Below are 15,394 nucleotides of genomic sequence, written 5' to 3'. Positions count from 1 at the left end.
TAGTGCCTATTCCATTTATGTGGCGTCGTCAAATATGGAATCTTTGCTATCGTCAATTTATTCCAAGATCAGCATGCAGATGATGTAAGTTAGTGCTTCAAAGTCCCTGTGATAAGGTTAGCGATAAACTGAAATCCAAACTGAACAGAACTACACTCTCTTCTACCATTGTCTTAAATATATTTAATGGTCTCGTTGCAAAAGCTAAATTGTCGCAAGGGAACTTTTATTTATTTATTTCACCTTTATTTAACCCGGGTAGCAAAGATTATAGCAAACACCACTGAAACTGAATTGGTGCTCGCTAGCTTTGCAAATTCAGCTATTGTTGGAAGCCAGCAAATATGAAACAAACTATTAAAATTACAAAAGGTTGCAGCATATGTTGTGTAAATGGTGAACTCATACAGCTGTCAACTCTTGTCATTTTAATCCGTTTCACATTTGCTAGCTACCTTTTAGATCGAAGCCCAAATAGAATGATTGAAGATGATAGAAGCCCATCTCCTACTGTAAATAACCTACACACTGTGTGTGTAGCCAGCCAGCCAGCCAGCCAGGTAGAAAAATGGCAGAAAAATAAAAGACAGACATCAGAGTATTTTTCAATACACCAAAACGCATAGTAAGAACCATAGTAGCCTAATATCTCAAAGACTAGTTGATAAAATGTTCATAAGAAAGAAATGATATTCTAATGGAAATGTTTCACAATGATGTCATTAGGCAGAGCAGGCCACAGATGGCACACAGACAGCAGTTGGGGACAGATATGCAGGGACAGACTGGCAGAGACAGGGAGTCTCAGGTAAGTTTGTTGAGTCTTTGTTTGGCAACATTATGAAAGGTTCTCAATTTTTTTGACTTGTAAAATAGGAACATAATTGGAAAATGCCATGGATACCCCCACTCTCAACTTAAACTGATGACTGAACTAAGATTTGTTAAAGGCAATGGTATTGCTGTTGGGATTAGTTGTGTAGTTTTGGGTACCGGTAGTTAGGAGTACGGCAAACACCTTATTTCTTTGGTTCCTCAATATACATTTACCATATTACAATGTAGGCTATGTGTTACAGCACTACTTTTGGTGTCCCCCTCAGGAATTGCTCTTGAGAAAATTTAATGTAATTGTCCCCTCCAAAGTTGATATCAGATTTTCGCCCCTGATCCTTTTAACATAAGACATACAAGTTCATATGCAGGTTTCGGGTATCAGCTTTGGCAGAGAGAAATATGACAGACAAGAGTGCATCACCATTATCAACACACATCAAAGAAATATAAAATTGAAACATTTATTACCTTATACATTTGTACTGGAATAGCATTATGCTTAAAACTAACAAAAATTACAATCAAATGTTTTTGTACTGTTCTGTCACACAAGTCTCATAAAACAAAATTCATATTCATAGCAGGAATGCACACAAAGTATTAAAATTTAATTTAATATTTAAAGAATGACATTCCCTCACGGACCCTCGTGTTTAGAATACGATACAATTGTATTTGTCTTTTCGGGGTGTCGGTTTGCTTCACGTGAACCTCGACTGTGTCAACTAAACACTGGGACAGGAACTGTAAGGTCCAGGATGGCGACTCCTCTCCAGTTGGCTAGAGTTGACACGAAAAAAGCCCCATACTAAAGATAAAATCCCAAACCACCACAAGACGACCGACGAGGAGATATGCCTTTTATATTGTCTGTTGTGTAAAACATCTCAGTCCTGAGGGTTGGAAAAGGCAACATAGATCTCAGCTCAGTGCAGTCCCCTGTGCTCCGTTTCTCCGCCTCGGTTGTGTGTTTTTTGTATAAACAAACGTATGGACGTTCCTCCGAGTTTGGGCGGTCCCTAGACAGCGGTGCTTTTGGTCCCGATGTGCAGTCGTGCAAACTCCACAAAATCGTCAATGAGGACTGGCCATGCTCCTTGGAGGAAGGAGACAAAAATGACAGATGTTTCATGCATAAAATTCAACTAGCTTTTTCTAAAAGGAAGCACAACAGATATAGGGTTAAGCAAGAAAAAATTACTTATCAACTCTGGTGGTTGTTGGGAGAGGCAACAAGTGGGCTGGCTCCATATTATTCCATTCACAACTGATTCCATTGTCATGCACCTGACCTGAGGCAATGGGTTGCTATAGTTCAGCCTTAGTACACAAAAACACAAACCTTCCTCGTCGTAATTGGACATGTCATCAGTTATCATTGTGCTGAAGTCTAACAAGAGGTTCCAGGTGTCCTTAGGGATTGATCGTTTATGGTGCTCCTGCAGGGAAAGTAGAAGAAAACGTAAAAATGTGCTTCAAAAGAAACAACTAGCCTTCATTTATCATGTTTATTGAAGCCTTCAACTGAAGCAAACCCATCCAATTTCCACTCTGTGTGGATCAATAAAGTCTACTCAATTCAATTAAGAGAAAATAACTTACCACTAAAAATTTGTTCCACAGGTCCAGGAATTTGAATCTTCCAGCCAGTACTAAATTCCAATACGCAATTGCCATTTCTAAGTCTAGAAAATGCACAACAATGAGGACATGTCTGAGAGAAATCCAAGTCCAATGAGCAGAGTAGACTATGAAAATAGATCAGGAATGTCAAAATGTATTGCTTACCCAAACCTTTCTGGCCAGGATTCTTTGCAAAGTTAAATGTAAACTGGTAAAAGTCCTTAAATTTCCCATGGTCTTTTAACTCTTGCTCCATTTTTGGTAGTTGGGCTTTTAGTTTCTCTATACTGTCACACCTGAGGAGAACAAAATAAGCTTTAGCACCAAGTACACGTTTAAGGGTTAGCCTATCTGATGTGGAGAAAGAAGAGCTTAGCCTACATTCTGTTACACAACTCAGTGGCTGATGGATGACAACAAACAATTTCCTCTATAATTACATGATGAAATGAATGAACGCACACACGTTGTCAATTAAATTGGCTCCAGAAATTAAGTGAAACCTCTCTCTCTCTTCAAAGGCCCTCCTCACCCTTGTTCTGTCATCCCATCCATGAACTCCTGTCTGGAGAACTCGCACTGTGTTGCAGCCCGGAACTTCCAGGCGATGAAGAGCACACTAATACTGGCCGGGTCCAGGCCCAGGTCGTCACAGAACTGCTGGATACCATCTATACCAATCTTGTTGTCATCTTGTGGGTCTGAGTGAAGGATAAGGCAAAAATATGGTGTTCAATTAATACTTTGCCACTTTTGAGCAACTTGACTGACAAAGGGGTAAATTGACTGACAAATATATGTCTTTATTTAATGATATCAATTTTATTCGATTTTGGTGGTCAAAGGTGAGTTATGTGTTTCGACATCATGCATGGCCTATGGCAGTATTATTATTTTTTTTACAGTCAGTTATACTGCTATTGTTTTTACTTACAGTACCATAGTACTGTCTTGTGCACTTGTCAAGCCCTCTGTAGCTCAGTTGGTAGAGGAGCCTGGTGCTTGCAATGCCAGGATAGTGGGTTCGATGGGACCACCCATACTTAAAAATGTATGCACGCATGACCAAGTCGCGTTGGATAAAAGCGTCTGCTAAATTGCATATATTATTATAGTACATCCAGCATAGACAGAGGTGTGAAAAAAAAATATGACATTTACCTCTGTATCTGTTGTAGAGCTGTTCTAACCTTTTCTTGTCCAACACTCCCTTTAGATTTGAATGGTAGAGATCTGGATTTTGGAAAAAGTTGTCTGTGGAGACATCTAGTTTCCAGTCATTCTGTGACAGACAGGTCAATGCCGTCTTCTCATTTGATTGTGTGAAGATCATGAACTGTCGAACTTTATCCTTCTGTGAGGACTTCAGCTTGTTCTGGGGAACAACACAGACGTTTACAGAACAAACACAATGACAGAAATGTAGCTCTACTCATGCTCAGAATTGTGAGCTTTCAAAACTGTATAGCCTTGGGTAGAAGTCTGCAAACCTAACAATACATGCATTGCACACTTCTTCTGGTGTAGCTGGCTTATAGCCACGGAGGTCGTTTTGGAAAGCTACTTAGCCTAATGACTTTCCTCTAGGTATCAACAACGCAAAACTGCTTAATCGACTATACATGAACGGTTTGGATGCAGAAAAGTATTGGCATGACATACGGAGGCTGAGCACAACAATTAAGTTATTGTGGCATTCACACATTCTATCCAATATCCACTCTTAACTTAGCCACGGCATTCATAGGCAAAACAAACAGGCCTAGTCAAAGCTATGATCCGCGACGGCGCATAATGTTCATTTGAACGACCAGCTAGCCTAGATTGGCCGGCTTCTTTAGCAACGTTTTAAATCTTTAGATAGCTAAACTGACTGTCTAGTAGCTGTTGTTGACTAGAACTGTCTGACAACCTACCTATGCTGCAGTATTGACAAGCCACCTAGGTTGTTCAATGACAATTAACCGAAATACAGTCGAGTTGCTGAAAAGCTAGCTAGCTAACAACTAGCTAACGTTACCTTTGCAATGCTAGCAGATAACATTTTAAACAAGTTTGTCAAAAAATGCAGTGTTTAGGGTGTTCATTTGATCAACGGTGTATGGGATAACTTAAAATAAACATAAAAAACTAGATAAATAAACGTATTCTTCACCATGTTTGTAATTGCCCGACTCCCTTTTTCCCATCCAGCTGCCTCGCTCTCTTCCACCCTTTTCCGCTCATGCGCAGTTTGGACACAACAGATGCCTGTCATGTTGGTGTTGCTACATATCACTTTTCCAGGTCGCCATATTTAGTCAGACATGGTCCGTATGTATGTCTACGGACTACGGACTGTAGCATAGTGTATTTTATTAGACATAATGGTTGGTTAGTGTATCTTAACCATTGACATAATGGTTGGTGGTGGACACTGTGAGTGGGGCAGAAATGCGTTGCTAGTATACCAGAGATATAATTTACTAGATCAGATACCATCCAAAAACATTAATCCTGCCTGGATACCAGATTCTTATGTTTCAAATTTAACAGATAGACAGACACACAATATCTCTTTACCAGCCCCAACCATAAGAATACAATACAGAATATGTAAATTGCATATATTACAAAATCTCTCAAAAGTATTATTAATATAGCTACTATTGTAATTAGTATTCTGTTCCCATGATATTGCAGTGTGTTATCCCCAAAATATATATTGTATAATAATGCTCTATCTATACCACTCATTACAGAAACACTGGAATCAATGCCAACCAATTACATATTTTTTGTAATGTACTCCATGTTCTCCATTGAGTCTCATTAAAAGATGCCGTAATGATCACAATGAACTGCAAACAGAGTTTGCTGAGTTTGCTGTAGGTTTTTTATTTATGCACTTTCTTGCACTATGATTTTTTTTGGCCACTAATGATGTTTTAATAAACATCTTTATTTTGCATTCAAGCCTCAGTTTTGCATTTTTGACATGGGGCTAGGACAGCTATAACTAGTTTGATAATAATCCCCAAAATGTATGAGTGTTAAAACAGGGCATTTTGACATGAAAAAATAGGAGTCTGTTTGAGGTTAGAAATTATTTCATAAAACTGATATATATGTTGTCATGGCAAAGGTACTCCTGCATCCTTGCTATCCCAGATCCTTGGGACGTCCCTATCCCATTGTGGTTGACATTTAAAATGGTTAAGGTTAGGGTTAGGTAAGGGTTATGGTAGGATTAGGGTTAGGATTTAGGGTAGGGACGCCCCCAGGAATCCAGATAGCGCTGACCATTACATTTTCCATTCCCTGAATTTTGACATGTTGAGGACGCCGTAGCAACCGAAGCACATGCAATTTGTGCTGTAATATCATTCCGTTATAAAATATAGTCTAAATCTTTTTTGTTTTATCTTTATAGAATGACACTTCACACTATTAACACATAAAACATAATTATTTGTATATTAAAAAATATTGTGTTGTTGTGTTGAGAAAGTCGTGTCGAATAAATATAATTTTTACATTTCAGTGAAAATAGTCCGGCTATATAAAAGCGCTTGTCCTCCTCCACGTAGATCTTTCCAGTCGCATGTAGGAGTTGGAGACGTATCATGACTGGCGACTCTCCTGATTACAACAGGTAAAACAAAAAAAGAAGCATTTTCATTTACAATTATAGTCACAAATTAAAAGTACATGTATTTATAGATATGCGTTTTCCATGCATCTTGCAGATATTCAGAGGAAACTAGGTGGTTTACGCCGGACCCATTGGCATTAATTTAGTTAACGTTAACTAGCTAATGTTAGCTACTTTAAATATCTGCGAAGATGGCAAGGCACATCCGACTCGTGGTGTTGCGTGTAACGTTAGTATGCAAATAAAATGCAGTGACCTATGCTAGTTACCAAGACATAATTTGTATATTTAACTGATGTAATCAGACTTTTGACTACTTTGTTATTAATGTCATCCATGGCCTAGTTCCAGCTTGCTCGGCTAAACTAACGTTAACTTGCGACGCACTGAGTTGGCTGGCCGCAGGATTAAAATACACACTATGGAAATAAAATATTAGCGAATGTGAGTTCATCTCGTCGAATTTCGGGGGCATGTCAGCCTCAACTGAGATTACCGTACGAAGACACGTGCGCGCCGCCCAACCAACGAAGTTGGTGAAATTGGGACAGCACAGGCCTAGCTCGATAAGTAACATGTCGTTTAGAGTTTTTGGACTTATTGTTATATATTGGCATCCCATCTTTCGGAACTGAAACTATTTATCTATATAGACAACTTTTTAGCATTTTACTTTTTGCATTTTACTGTATCACGTTTTCTACCTTCGCACATGGCTGACTTGGGTTTTCCTGTAATTGATTCAACCGTCGCCCAATAACCATATTTAATCAAGTGTTTTTGTTTGCGCAGTTTTTCCATGTCTGACGCTGACCCTTATTTCTCCAATAGCTCAAGAGATCTGAACATGATGGTGGGCCAGAGGGAGTGGAGCCTGATGTTTCATAGAGGTATTTTCAACTCAACTCTAAATGCTTAATTAGTTTAAGAGTTCTCATTGGAGTAGTCCATCTATGTATGCATAGGTCAACTTTCAGACCAAGAGTTTTTTGCGTACCACTTTTAGTGGATTTCAGTTATTTTCAGTAGCGAGTGAAATGATGGCATTTCATCTTTCGGGACAGACCTGATAATGGTGACAACTTTTAATACTGATCACTCAAGCGTACACCTGCATTAACTCGATGTCATCTCAAACACTTGTCATTGAAATGATGTGTAAACAGAATACTCTTATTGTGCAGAGCACCTGGAACAAGATTACGGACAACTTCCATGACATGGCCCAGAAGGACCCATTCCAATGCGTTTGGTTGAGACGCCATTCAAGAGGGCAGTCATTCCTTGTATCAAAGGTATGCAAATCAATGGCTTGTTGATAGCAATAAATATAAACGCGACAATTTGTAAGATTTTATTAACTTGTTGAGGACAGACGTTCCGCCTGCGGAACCCCTAGCCAACAGCCAATGGCACGGCACGAAATACAAAACCAACTAAAATACCACAATTCAATTTTCTCAAACAATCAACTATTTTACACCATTTTAAATATAAGACTCGTTAATCTAACCACATTTTCCGATTTCAAAAAGGCTTTACAGCGAAAGCAAAACATTAGATTATGTTAGGAGAGTACATAGACAAATAATCACAGCCATTTTCCAAGCAAGCATATGTTACATAAACCCAAACCACAGCTAAATGCAGCACTAACCTTCAATCTTCATCACATGACACTCCTAGGACCTTGTTATACAATACATGCATGTTTTGTTCAAGCTTTTTACATTAGCATGTGATGTTCAGAACTAGCATACCCACTGAAAACTTCCGGTGAATTTACTAAATTACTCATGATAAACGTTGACAAAATACATAATTATTTTAAGAATTATAGATACAGAACTCGTTTATGCAATCGCTATGTCCGATTTTTAAAATGGCTTTTCGGCGAAAGCACATTTGCAATATTCTGAGTACATAGCTCGGCCATCACGGCTCACTAAACTCAAAATTACTATTAGTAAAATGTGATTACCTTTGCTGTTCTTCGTCAGAATGCACTCCCAGGACTTCTACTTCAACAACAAATGTTTTGGTTCCGAATAATCAATAGTTATATTCAAATAGCTCCATTTTGTTCGTGTGTTCAGGTCACTATCCGAAGGGTGACGTGCGTTCCATGACCAAAAAAATCAAAACACTCCATAACCGTACTTAGAAGCATGTCAAACGCTGTTTAAAATCAATTTTTATGCAACTTTTCTCGTAAAATAGCAATAATATCCCAACCGGGCAACATTGTATTCATTTAAAGGCTGAAAGAAAAAAATTGAGAAGTCTCGTGAACACGCATCTTTCCCCAGGCTGACCACTTACAAATTCTGCTGCTGTCCTTTGCCCAGAGACAGCAGACACCCCATTCCACTTTCTAGTGGCTTTAGAGAGCCAATGGAAGCCTTAAATGTCACGTTATAGCACAGATGCTGTATTTTTGATAGAGATGCAACAGAAGGACAACAAATTGTCAGAGCACTTCCTGTATGTAATATTCTCAGGTTTTGGCCTGCCATGAGTTCTGTTATACTCACAGACACCATTCAAACATTTTTAGAAACTTCAGAGTTTTCTATCCAAATCTACTAATTATATGCATATTCTAGTTTCTGGGCAGGAGTAGTAACCAGATTAAATCGTGTATGTTTTTATCCGGCCGTGAAAATACTTCCCCATCCCAAAGAAGTTAAGAGTTCATAGAAGTAAATTAATTTTTTATTAATTAGGCCCTAATCTATGGATTTCACATGACTGGGCAGGAGTGTAGCCATGGGTGGAAGGGTATAGGCCCACTCACTTGGGAACCAGGCCCAGCCCACAAGGGCTTTATTACAGACAGAAATACCCACCAGTGAGAAAGCTGGATGTGGGGGTCCTGGACTGTTAGCTGGATGTGGTAATTGAATGTTAATTTTTCTATCTGGCGACAGCTCTGGTTGATCTTGCAGTCAGCATGCTAATTGCACACTCAATTTGAGATGTCTGCCACTATGAATACTGCACATTTGGGGCCTTCTATTGTCCTTGGCACAAGGTACACCTGTAATTATCATGCTGTTTAATTAGCTTCTTGATATGCCTCACCTGTCTGGGCTATCTTGGGAAAGTAGAAATGCTCACTAATGGAGATATAAACAAATTTAGGCCCAAAATTTGAGGGAAAGGTGTGTTGTCCATATGGACATTTTCTGTCATTTTATTTCATCTCATGAAACATGGGACGAACTTAACATGTGTTTATATTTTCGTTCAGTATAATTGCAAGTTGAACTTTCTTGAGTGACAAGATGCCATACCATCTTTTGGGATTGACAGCAATGGAGAAAAACTTTTTAGTATTACTGATCAATTGTCACTGGGCAAAGCGGGACTTAATTTAAATTCTGATCATAAAACCCTTTTTCTGTTCACAGGCTGTGACGTCATCGCCCAGTCAGGCACGGGCAAGACGGCCACGTTTGCCATCTCTATCCTGCAGAAAGGGACCCACCAGGGAGCTGGCTCAGCGGGTATGCTGTACCTGAGGTCAGGAAACTTACGTCTATCAGACAGAGGGGGCATATTTGGACAATCTCTAACTAAATTTCTTCATGCAAAATCAGCTAATTGGGTTAAAGGAGGTGGATCTCTTTTAGGATTGGTGTAGTCCGTCCATGACTGCATTGGTCTGAAAGTTGACCTGACTACTTGGCAGGGGATTTCTGTTCTGTAACAAGTGAGTGAAATGATGGCATTTCATCTTTCGGGACAGACCTGATAATGGTGACAACCTGTTATACTGATCACTCAAACTGTTGAGTCCTGTATAATACATTGGTGCCCAGAGCAAATCACCATGACGCGTTGGTATTTGTTTGATCTGTTTTCTTAGATCCAGAAGGGGATTGGGGGACTACATGGGGGCTGCCTGCAATGCCTAAATTGGGGCACTAATGTCCACAACGAGATGCAGACGCTGCAGGCTGAGTCCCCCACACTGTGGTAGGATCTCCAGGCCGGGTGTTTGATATGCTTAACAGGCGATGCCTGTGTAAGTACTCATCAGTGTAAGTATCTGACTGACTTGTGTTCAAATGAAATTGTATTTGTCACATGTGCCAAATACAACTTACTGTGAAATGCTTGCCAATAAGCTTTTAGCCAATAATGCAGAGGTAAATTAATAAAATGTTTCTATATATCATATCCAACTTGTCCATTGGCATGCTTTAGATACCTTAGTTTGGCTTGACCACAGTGCAGATTTTAAGTTGTGCCCTCTATTACTTAAAGCATCAAGATGTTTGTCCTGGAAGAAGCTGAGATGCTGAGTCGTTGCTTCAAGGATCCGATATGAGATCGTCCAGACACTGAGCACACGTTCAAGTAGGCCTCATCTGTTGTATATTACTCATTTTACTCGTAAATATGTATTGAGTTCCAGATTCAATTCTAGAGCCTTGCTGTAGAAAATTAAAGTTCAACCTTGTTGCCACAAGGCAATCGTTATGGACTTGTCTCTGCCCCAGTCACCTAACTTCCATATAAAAGAACTGTGCTAAAATTGCAGAATCCAGGTAACACTTGGTTTAGGCAATAATGCTAGCAGAGTATTGTGTGGAAGGAGAGCATTTTGCATTGTGCCGGAAAAGAGTCGTGGCCGAACCTCTTTCTTAATGTTCGTTGACCTCCTGTCTCGAGGCCCAGTGCAACAATTAATCAGTGACTTTAGATGAGTGCATTTCCTCCAGATGTGATTTTTACTAGTGTTTCCTCTAACGCTGTGCAGGTCGTCCTGTCGGCCACCATGCCTACTGGTGTGCTGGAGGGGACCGAGAAGTTAATGCGAGAGCCCATTCGCATTCTGGTGAACAAAAAAGAGCTTACACTAGAGGGTGTTAAGCAGTTCTACAGCAATGTAGAGCGAGAGGTGCGTAGTAAGAAAATACATGGCTCTCTACATGTGTTATGAAATGTAATTGTGTATTTAACTGCCTTAATGTTGCTGCACTGCAGGAAGACTAGCTGCTGCCTTGGCTGCAACAAAGGGGATCCTTAATAAATAAAAAATATATCCATTTGTTAATTTTGAGTTTCTGTAGTCAATGTGTATAGTGTTTCCCTTCTTTTTAAAGCACCCTGCTAAAATTGTGGGGGCGATGCCTTCGGGCTTGGCTCTTGCGGTCATGTAAGCATGGGTACACCAAGGAAGGACAGTATAGCCAGGGTTGAAATGAGGCTTGGGCGGACCTCTTTCTTAATGTCCAGTGTCCTTTGTCTCAAGATTCTGTGCTACAATATTTCTGTTAATTTTCCATTTAGAAGTTGTGTATGTTGTAAGGCTTGTCTGGTCGGTGAAGTAAGTTGTTCCCCTCATATTTCTTCCAGGGGTGGAAGTTGGACACATTGTGGGACCTGTACGAGACACTAACAATCACTCGGGCAGTCATCTTCCTCAATACCAGGGGGAAGGTCGACTGGCTGACCGAGAAGATGAACTCAAGGGACTTAACAATCTCTGCTCTGGTAAGGCCATCAAACATTGCTCCCTGAATTATAATGCTGTTAAAATTACTGTTGTGTTGGGCATGGGGTTGAAATAACATTTTGTTTTCCAGCATGGAGAGATGTGATCATGAGGGACTTCAGTCTGGCTCAAGCAGAATACTTATCACTACAGACTTATAGGTGAGGGTAGAATCTCACTCTTATCGAACTGTTGTGGTTCATGACTTGACTTGGTTACATGTAATTGTTATCCCAAACGGTTTTTCTCTGCGACAGCCCTTTCATGGCTTAGCAGTAACACCTTTTGGGAGATGAAATGTCTGTTCTCCACCACGGGCTTCTCTCTCTGTAGGAATCTGTTACTTAATGTCAGACTACATTTAAAATTAAATATTTGGTTAATCTGATTACGCTTCAACTTGAGTTTAACTGGTGTTTGCTTTGATATCCAGGCTCGACGAATTGATGTGCAGCAGGTTTCCTTGTCATTAACCATGACCTTCCTACAAACAGGGAGAATTATATTCACAGGTGTGTCCAGTCCCTGCCTAACTGGAAGATGTGCTTAGACTGTGTTTGGAAAGCAGACCTGGACCTAAAGATTGTTCCTCCTCCCCCATTTCTCCAGAGTTGGTCGTGGTGGCTGTTTTGGCAGAGGTGTGGCTATAAACTTTGTGACCGAGGACAAGTGAATTCTACGGGACATTGAGCTGTTTAACAATACGACAGTGGATGGGATGCCTTTGAATGTGGCTGACCTGATTTGAACCTGGGTGTTGAGGATTTTGACGCATTGCTAGCGGTCTTACACTCGTTATGTCCATTTGAGGGAAACTTCTCAATGCTTTCCTTGAGTCAGACTTGTGATATCTGTAATATATGGTGGTCTCATGGACAGTTATAGATTCTAACCGCTGGTTGAAACCACAAGCTGTGGAGACTAAACAGTGTTTCTTACCAGTCATTTATTTTGTTGTACAATTAAGGTGTGGATTTTCTTTACCATAAGTGTGGTATTAAGTCTGCCAATTATGTTATGCTAACATGTTCTGTGTAATGAGTCTGCTTCAATGTTATTCATTTGCCTCACCTGGATTTTTTTATTTTGACTTAATTTAAGTGTACCACATCACGCTTTGTCAAATCCTCAGTTTAACTATTTTGTGTAATGTGTTTGTCCTGATCTCAACTTGTTTTAAGTGTTGCCATTTCCCTAAAACTGTCTTAATAAAACAAACTTGCTGTACTAAATGATACCATGTATGGTGAATAACCTACTTGTTACATAGCCTTTGACACAATTGCATGTTATTTGAGCCATCTAAACCAGTGGTTCCAACAATTCCACTTGGGGCCCCCAACAGGCTAGAGCTGGCTCTGTCTGGATGTAGCCCCACCCCATCAGTTTCCCATCCCTAGTGTATATGATACTGACTGTCCAATAACATTTAGTGTGAAATGTTTCCCGTGGTCAAATCTGCAGTCCTGTAAATCAGGCTTTCCCAAACTCTTAGAGGTCCCCTCCTGGGTGCATGTTTTGGTTTGCAAATTGTATTTGTCATATGCGCTGAATACAAAAGGTCTGGATCTAACTGAAATGCTTACTTGCAAGCCCTTTGACAAACAACTCAGTTAAGGAAAGTATTTACTAAAGTATGACAATTGATACTTTCCCCTGCTACTGCCCCTCAATCTACACAGCATAATGACAAAGCAAAAACAGGTTGACATTTTTGCTAATTTATAATAAAAAAACGCTTGCATAAGTACTCAGACCCTTTGCTCAGTACTGAGTCAGTGTGGGGGTACACAGCTGATGAAAATAACTAGTGGAGGTGCAGGCTAATGACTCGTGGTTGTTAGCATGTAACTCTTTGTGGCGCAAACTCGCACTTAAGTAGATGCATGTCAGCAAAGCCACAAACAAGACATTAATTGCACTGTAACGGTGCACATAAACTGTTAGGTCCTACAACAGAGCTTTTCACAATGGAGTGAACCCTTGTGACTTGTCCCTACTGGTCATCCCCACTCCCTTTGATCTGGCAGACTCACCAAACCCATGCTTTGTCAATTATGTCAGTTGGAGAATGTGGCTTATTTCTATGCAGATTAAATCAAATTTTATATGTCACGTGCTGAATACAACAGGTGTAGACCTTACAGTGAAATGCTTGTTTACAAGCCCTTAACCAATGATGCAATTTTTAACAACATGAGTAAACAAAAACAAATGGCATCAGTAAATAAGAATAGCGGGGCTATATACAGGGGTACTGGTACAGAGTCCTCTCAAGCTCTCAGGTTGGATGGGGAGTGTTGCTGCACAGCTATTTTCAGGTCTCTCCAGAGATGTTCAAATCCATTCTCTGGCTGGGCCGCTCAAGGACATTTAGGGAGGGCTTGGCCACTCAAGGAGACTTGTCCCAAAGCCACTCCTGCGTTGTCTTGGCTGTGTGCTTAGGGTCATTGTCCTGTTAGGTGAACCTTTGCCCCAGTCTGAGGTTATGAGCACTCTGGAGCAGGTTTTCAAGGATCTCTCTGTACTTTGTTCCGTTCATCTCCCTCGATCCTGACTAGTCTTCCAGTCCCTGCTGCTGAAAACATCACAGCATGATGCTGCCACCATGCTTCACCTTAAGGATGGTGCATGGTTTCTTCCAGATGTGATGCTTGGCATTCAGGCCAAAGAGTTCAATCCTGGTTAAATCAGACCAGAGAGTTTTGTTTCTCATGGTCTGAGAGTCTTTAGGTGCCTTTTGGTAAACTCCAAGCGGGTTGTCCTGCCTTTTACTGAGGAGTGGCTTGGTGGAGTGCTACAGAGATGGTTGTCCTTCTGGAAGGTTCTCCCATCTCCATAGAGGAACTCTAGAGCTCTGTCAGAGTGACTATCAGGTTCTTGGTCACCTCGCTGACCAAGGCCCTTCTCCCCCGATTGCTCAGTTTGGGAACAGGAAGGATTGGAGTGATGTTAAAACGTGAGGATTAGACTGGGACAAGGCACAGTTGAAAATTACATTGACTATGCCTGTTAGCTGATATGTCACTCAAGACATTGTAGACAGATGGGTAAAATATAAAAAGCAGACATTTAATATCCCCTTGAGCATGGTGAAGTTATTAATTACACTTTGGATGGTGTATCAATACACCCAGTCACTACAAAGACACAAGCGTCCTTCCTAACAGTTCCCGGAGAGGAAGGAAACTGCTCAGAGATTTCACCATGAGGCCGACTAAATCAGCTACAGAGTTTATTGATTGTGACGAGAACTAAGGATGGATCAACAACATTGTAGTTACTCCATAGCACTGATCTAATTCACAGTGTAAAACAAAGTGTTAAGTTTGGGGCAAATCTAATATAACACATTACTGAGTACCTACCACATTCCATATTTTCAAGTATAGTGGTGGCTGCATCATGTTATGGGTATGCTTGTAATCGTTAAGGACTGGGGAGTTTTTCTGGATAAACAAGAAATGGAATTGAGCTAAGCACAGACAAAATCCTAGAGGAAAACCTGGTTCAGTCTGCTTTCCACCAGACACTGGGGGATGAATTCAACTTTCAGCAGGACAATAAAAAACACAAGGCCAAACCTACACTGGAGTTGCTTACCTAGAATACAGTGAATATTCCTGAGTGGCCGAGTTACAGTTTTGCCTTAAATCTGGTTGACTGACAATCTATGGCAAGACTTGAAAATGGTTGTCTAGCAACCAATTTGACAGAGCTTGAAGAATTCTGAAAAGAATAATCGGCAAATGTTGCACAATACAGGTGTGGAAAGCTTTTGAAGACTTACCCAG

At 40.4% G+C, this 15,394-nt stretch overlaps 1 protein-coding gene, 5 non-coding genes and 1 pseudogene across 7 annotated transcripts; 6 read left to right on the top strand and 1 right to left on the bottom strand.

Moving 5' to 3' along the window:
* Positions 1 to 1,284: 1,284 nt before the first annotated feature.
* On the bottom strand, positions 1,285 to 4,678 carry LOC106598823 (DCN1-like protein 1). Its single transcript, XM_014189830.2, has 7 exons — positions 4,616 to 4,678; positions 3,622 to 3,835; positions 2,993 to 3,161; positions 2,626 to 2,756; positions 2,440 to 2,522; positions 2,180 to 2,276; positions 1,285 to 1,933 (listed from the first exon to the last, which is right to left on the bottom strand). The coding sequence occupies exons 1-7, from the start codon at positions 4,616 to 4,618 to the stop codon at positions 1,857 to 1,859; spliced, it is 774 nt and encodes a 257-aa protein (XP_014045305.1). The 5' UTR covers positions 4,619 to 4,678; the 3' UTR covers positions 1,285 to 1,856.
* A 1,299-nt stretch (positions 4,679 to 5,977) lies between these two features.
* On the top strand, positions 5,978 to 12,835 carry LOC106598734 (eukaryotic initiation factor 4A-II-like; annotated as a pseudogene). Its single transcript, XR_014391840.1, has 10 exons — positions 5,978 to 6,094; positions 6,926 to 6,984; positions 7,279 to 7,389; positions 9,508 to 9,603; positions 9,966 to 10,140; positions 10,367 to 10,459; positions 10,863 to 11,003; positions 11,462 to 11,599; positions 11,692 to 11,761; positions 12,095 to 12,835. The product of XR_014391840.1 is annotated as a eukaryotic initiation factor 4A-II-like (transcript).
* Positions 7,125 to 7,195, top strand: LOC123741926 (small nucleolar RNA SNORD2). Its single transcript, XR_006769451.1, has one exon. It is a non-coding gene; the product is annotated as a small nucleolar RNA SNORD2 (small nucleolar RNA).
* Positions 9,372 to 9,445, top strand: LOC123741928 (small nucleolar RNA SNORD2). Its single transcript, XR_006769453.1, has one exon. It is a non-coding gene; the product is annotated as a small nucleolar RNA SNORD2 (small nucleolar RNA).
* On the top strand, positions 9,812 to 9,882 carry LOC123741927 (small nucleolar RNA SNORD2). Its single transcript, XR_006769452.1, has one exon. It is a non-coding gene; the product is annotated as a small nucleolar RNA SNORD2 (small nucleolar RNA).
* Positions 10,610 to 10,790, top strand: LOC123741924 (small nucleolar RNA SNORA81). Its single transcript, XR_006769449.1, has one exon. It is a non-coding gene; the product is annotated as a small nucleolar RNA SNORA81 (small nucleolar RNA).
* Positions 11,194 to 11,373, top strand: LOC123741925 (small nucleolar RNA SNORA81). The gene has a single exon (XR_006769450.2). It is a non-coding gene; the product is annotated as a small nucleolar RNA SNORA81 (small nucleolar RNA).
* Positions 12,836 to 15,394: the final 2,559 nt, after the last annotated feature.

The sequence above is a fragment of the Salmo salar genome, chromosome 03, assembly GCF_965601325.2.
Source record: "Salmo salar chromosome 03, fSalSal1, whole genome shotgun sequence".
Taxonomy (NCBI): Eukaryota; Metazoa; Chordata; class Actinopteri; order Salmoniformes; family Salmonidae; genus Salmo; species Salmo salar.
Note: the sequence above shows the minus strand (reverse complement) of the source record. Positions and strands in the feature narration are given on the sequence as shown.

Coding starts and splice junctions, on each gene's coding strand:
- LOC106598823 (XM_014189830.2), bottom strand. Junction 2,523..2,625: donor TCCTGGCCAGAAAGGTTTGG/GTAAGCAATACA, acceptor TGCATTTTCTAG/ACTTAGAAATGGCAATTGCG. Junction 1,934..2,179: donor GTCCAATTACGACGAGGAAG/GTTTGTGTTTTT, acceptor CCTTCCTCCAAG/GAGCATGGCCAGTCCTCATT.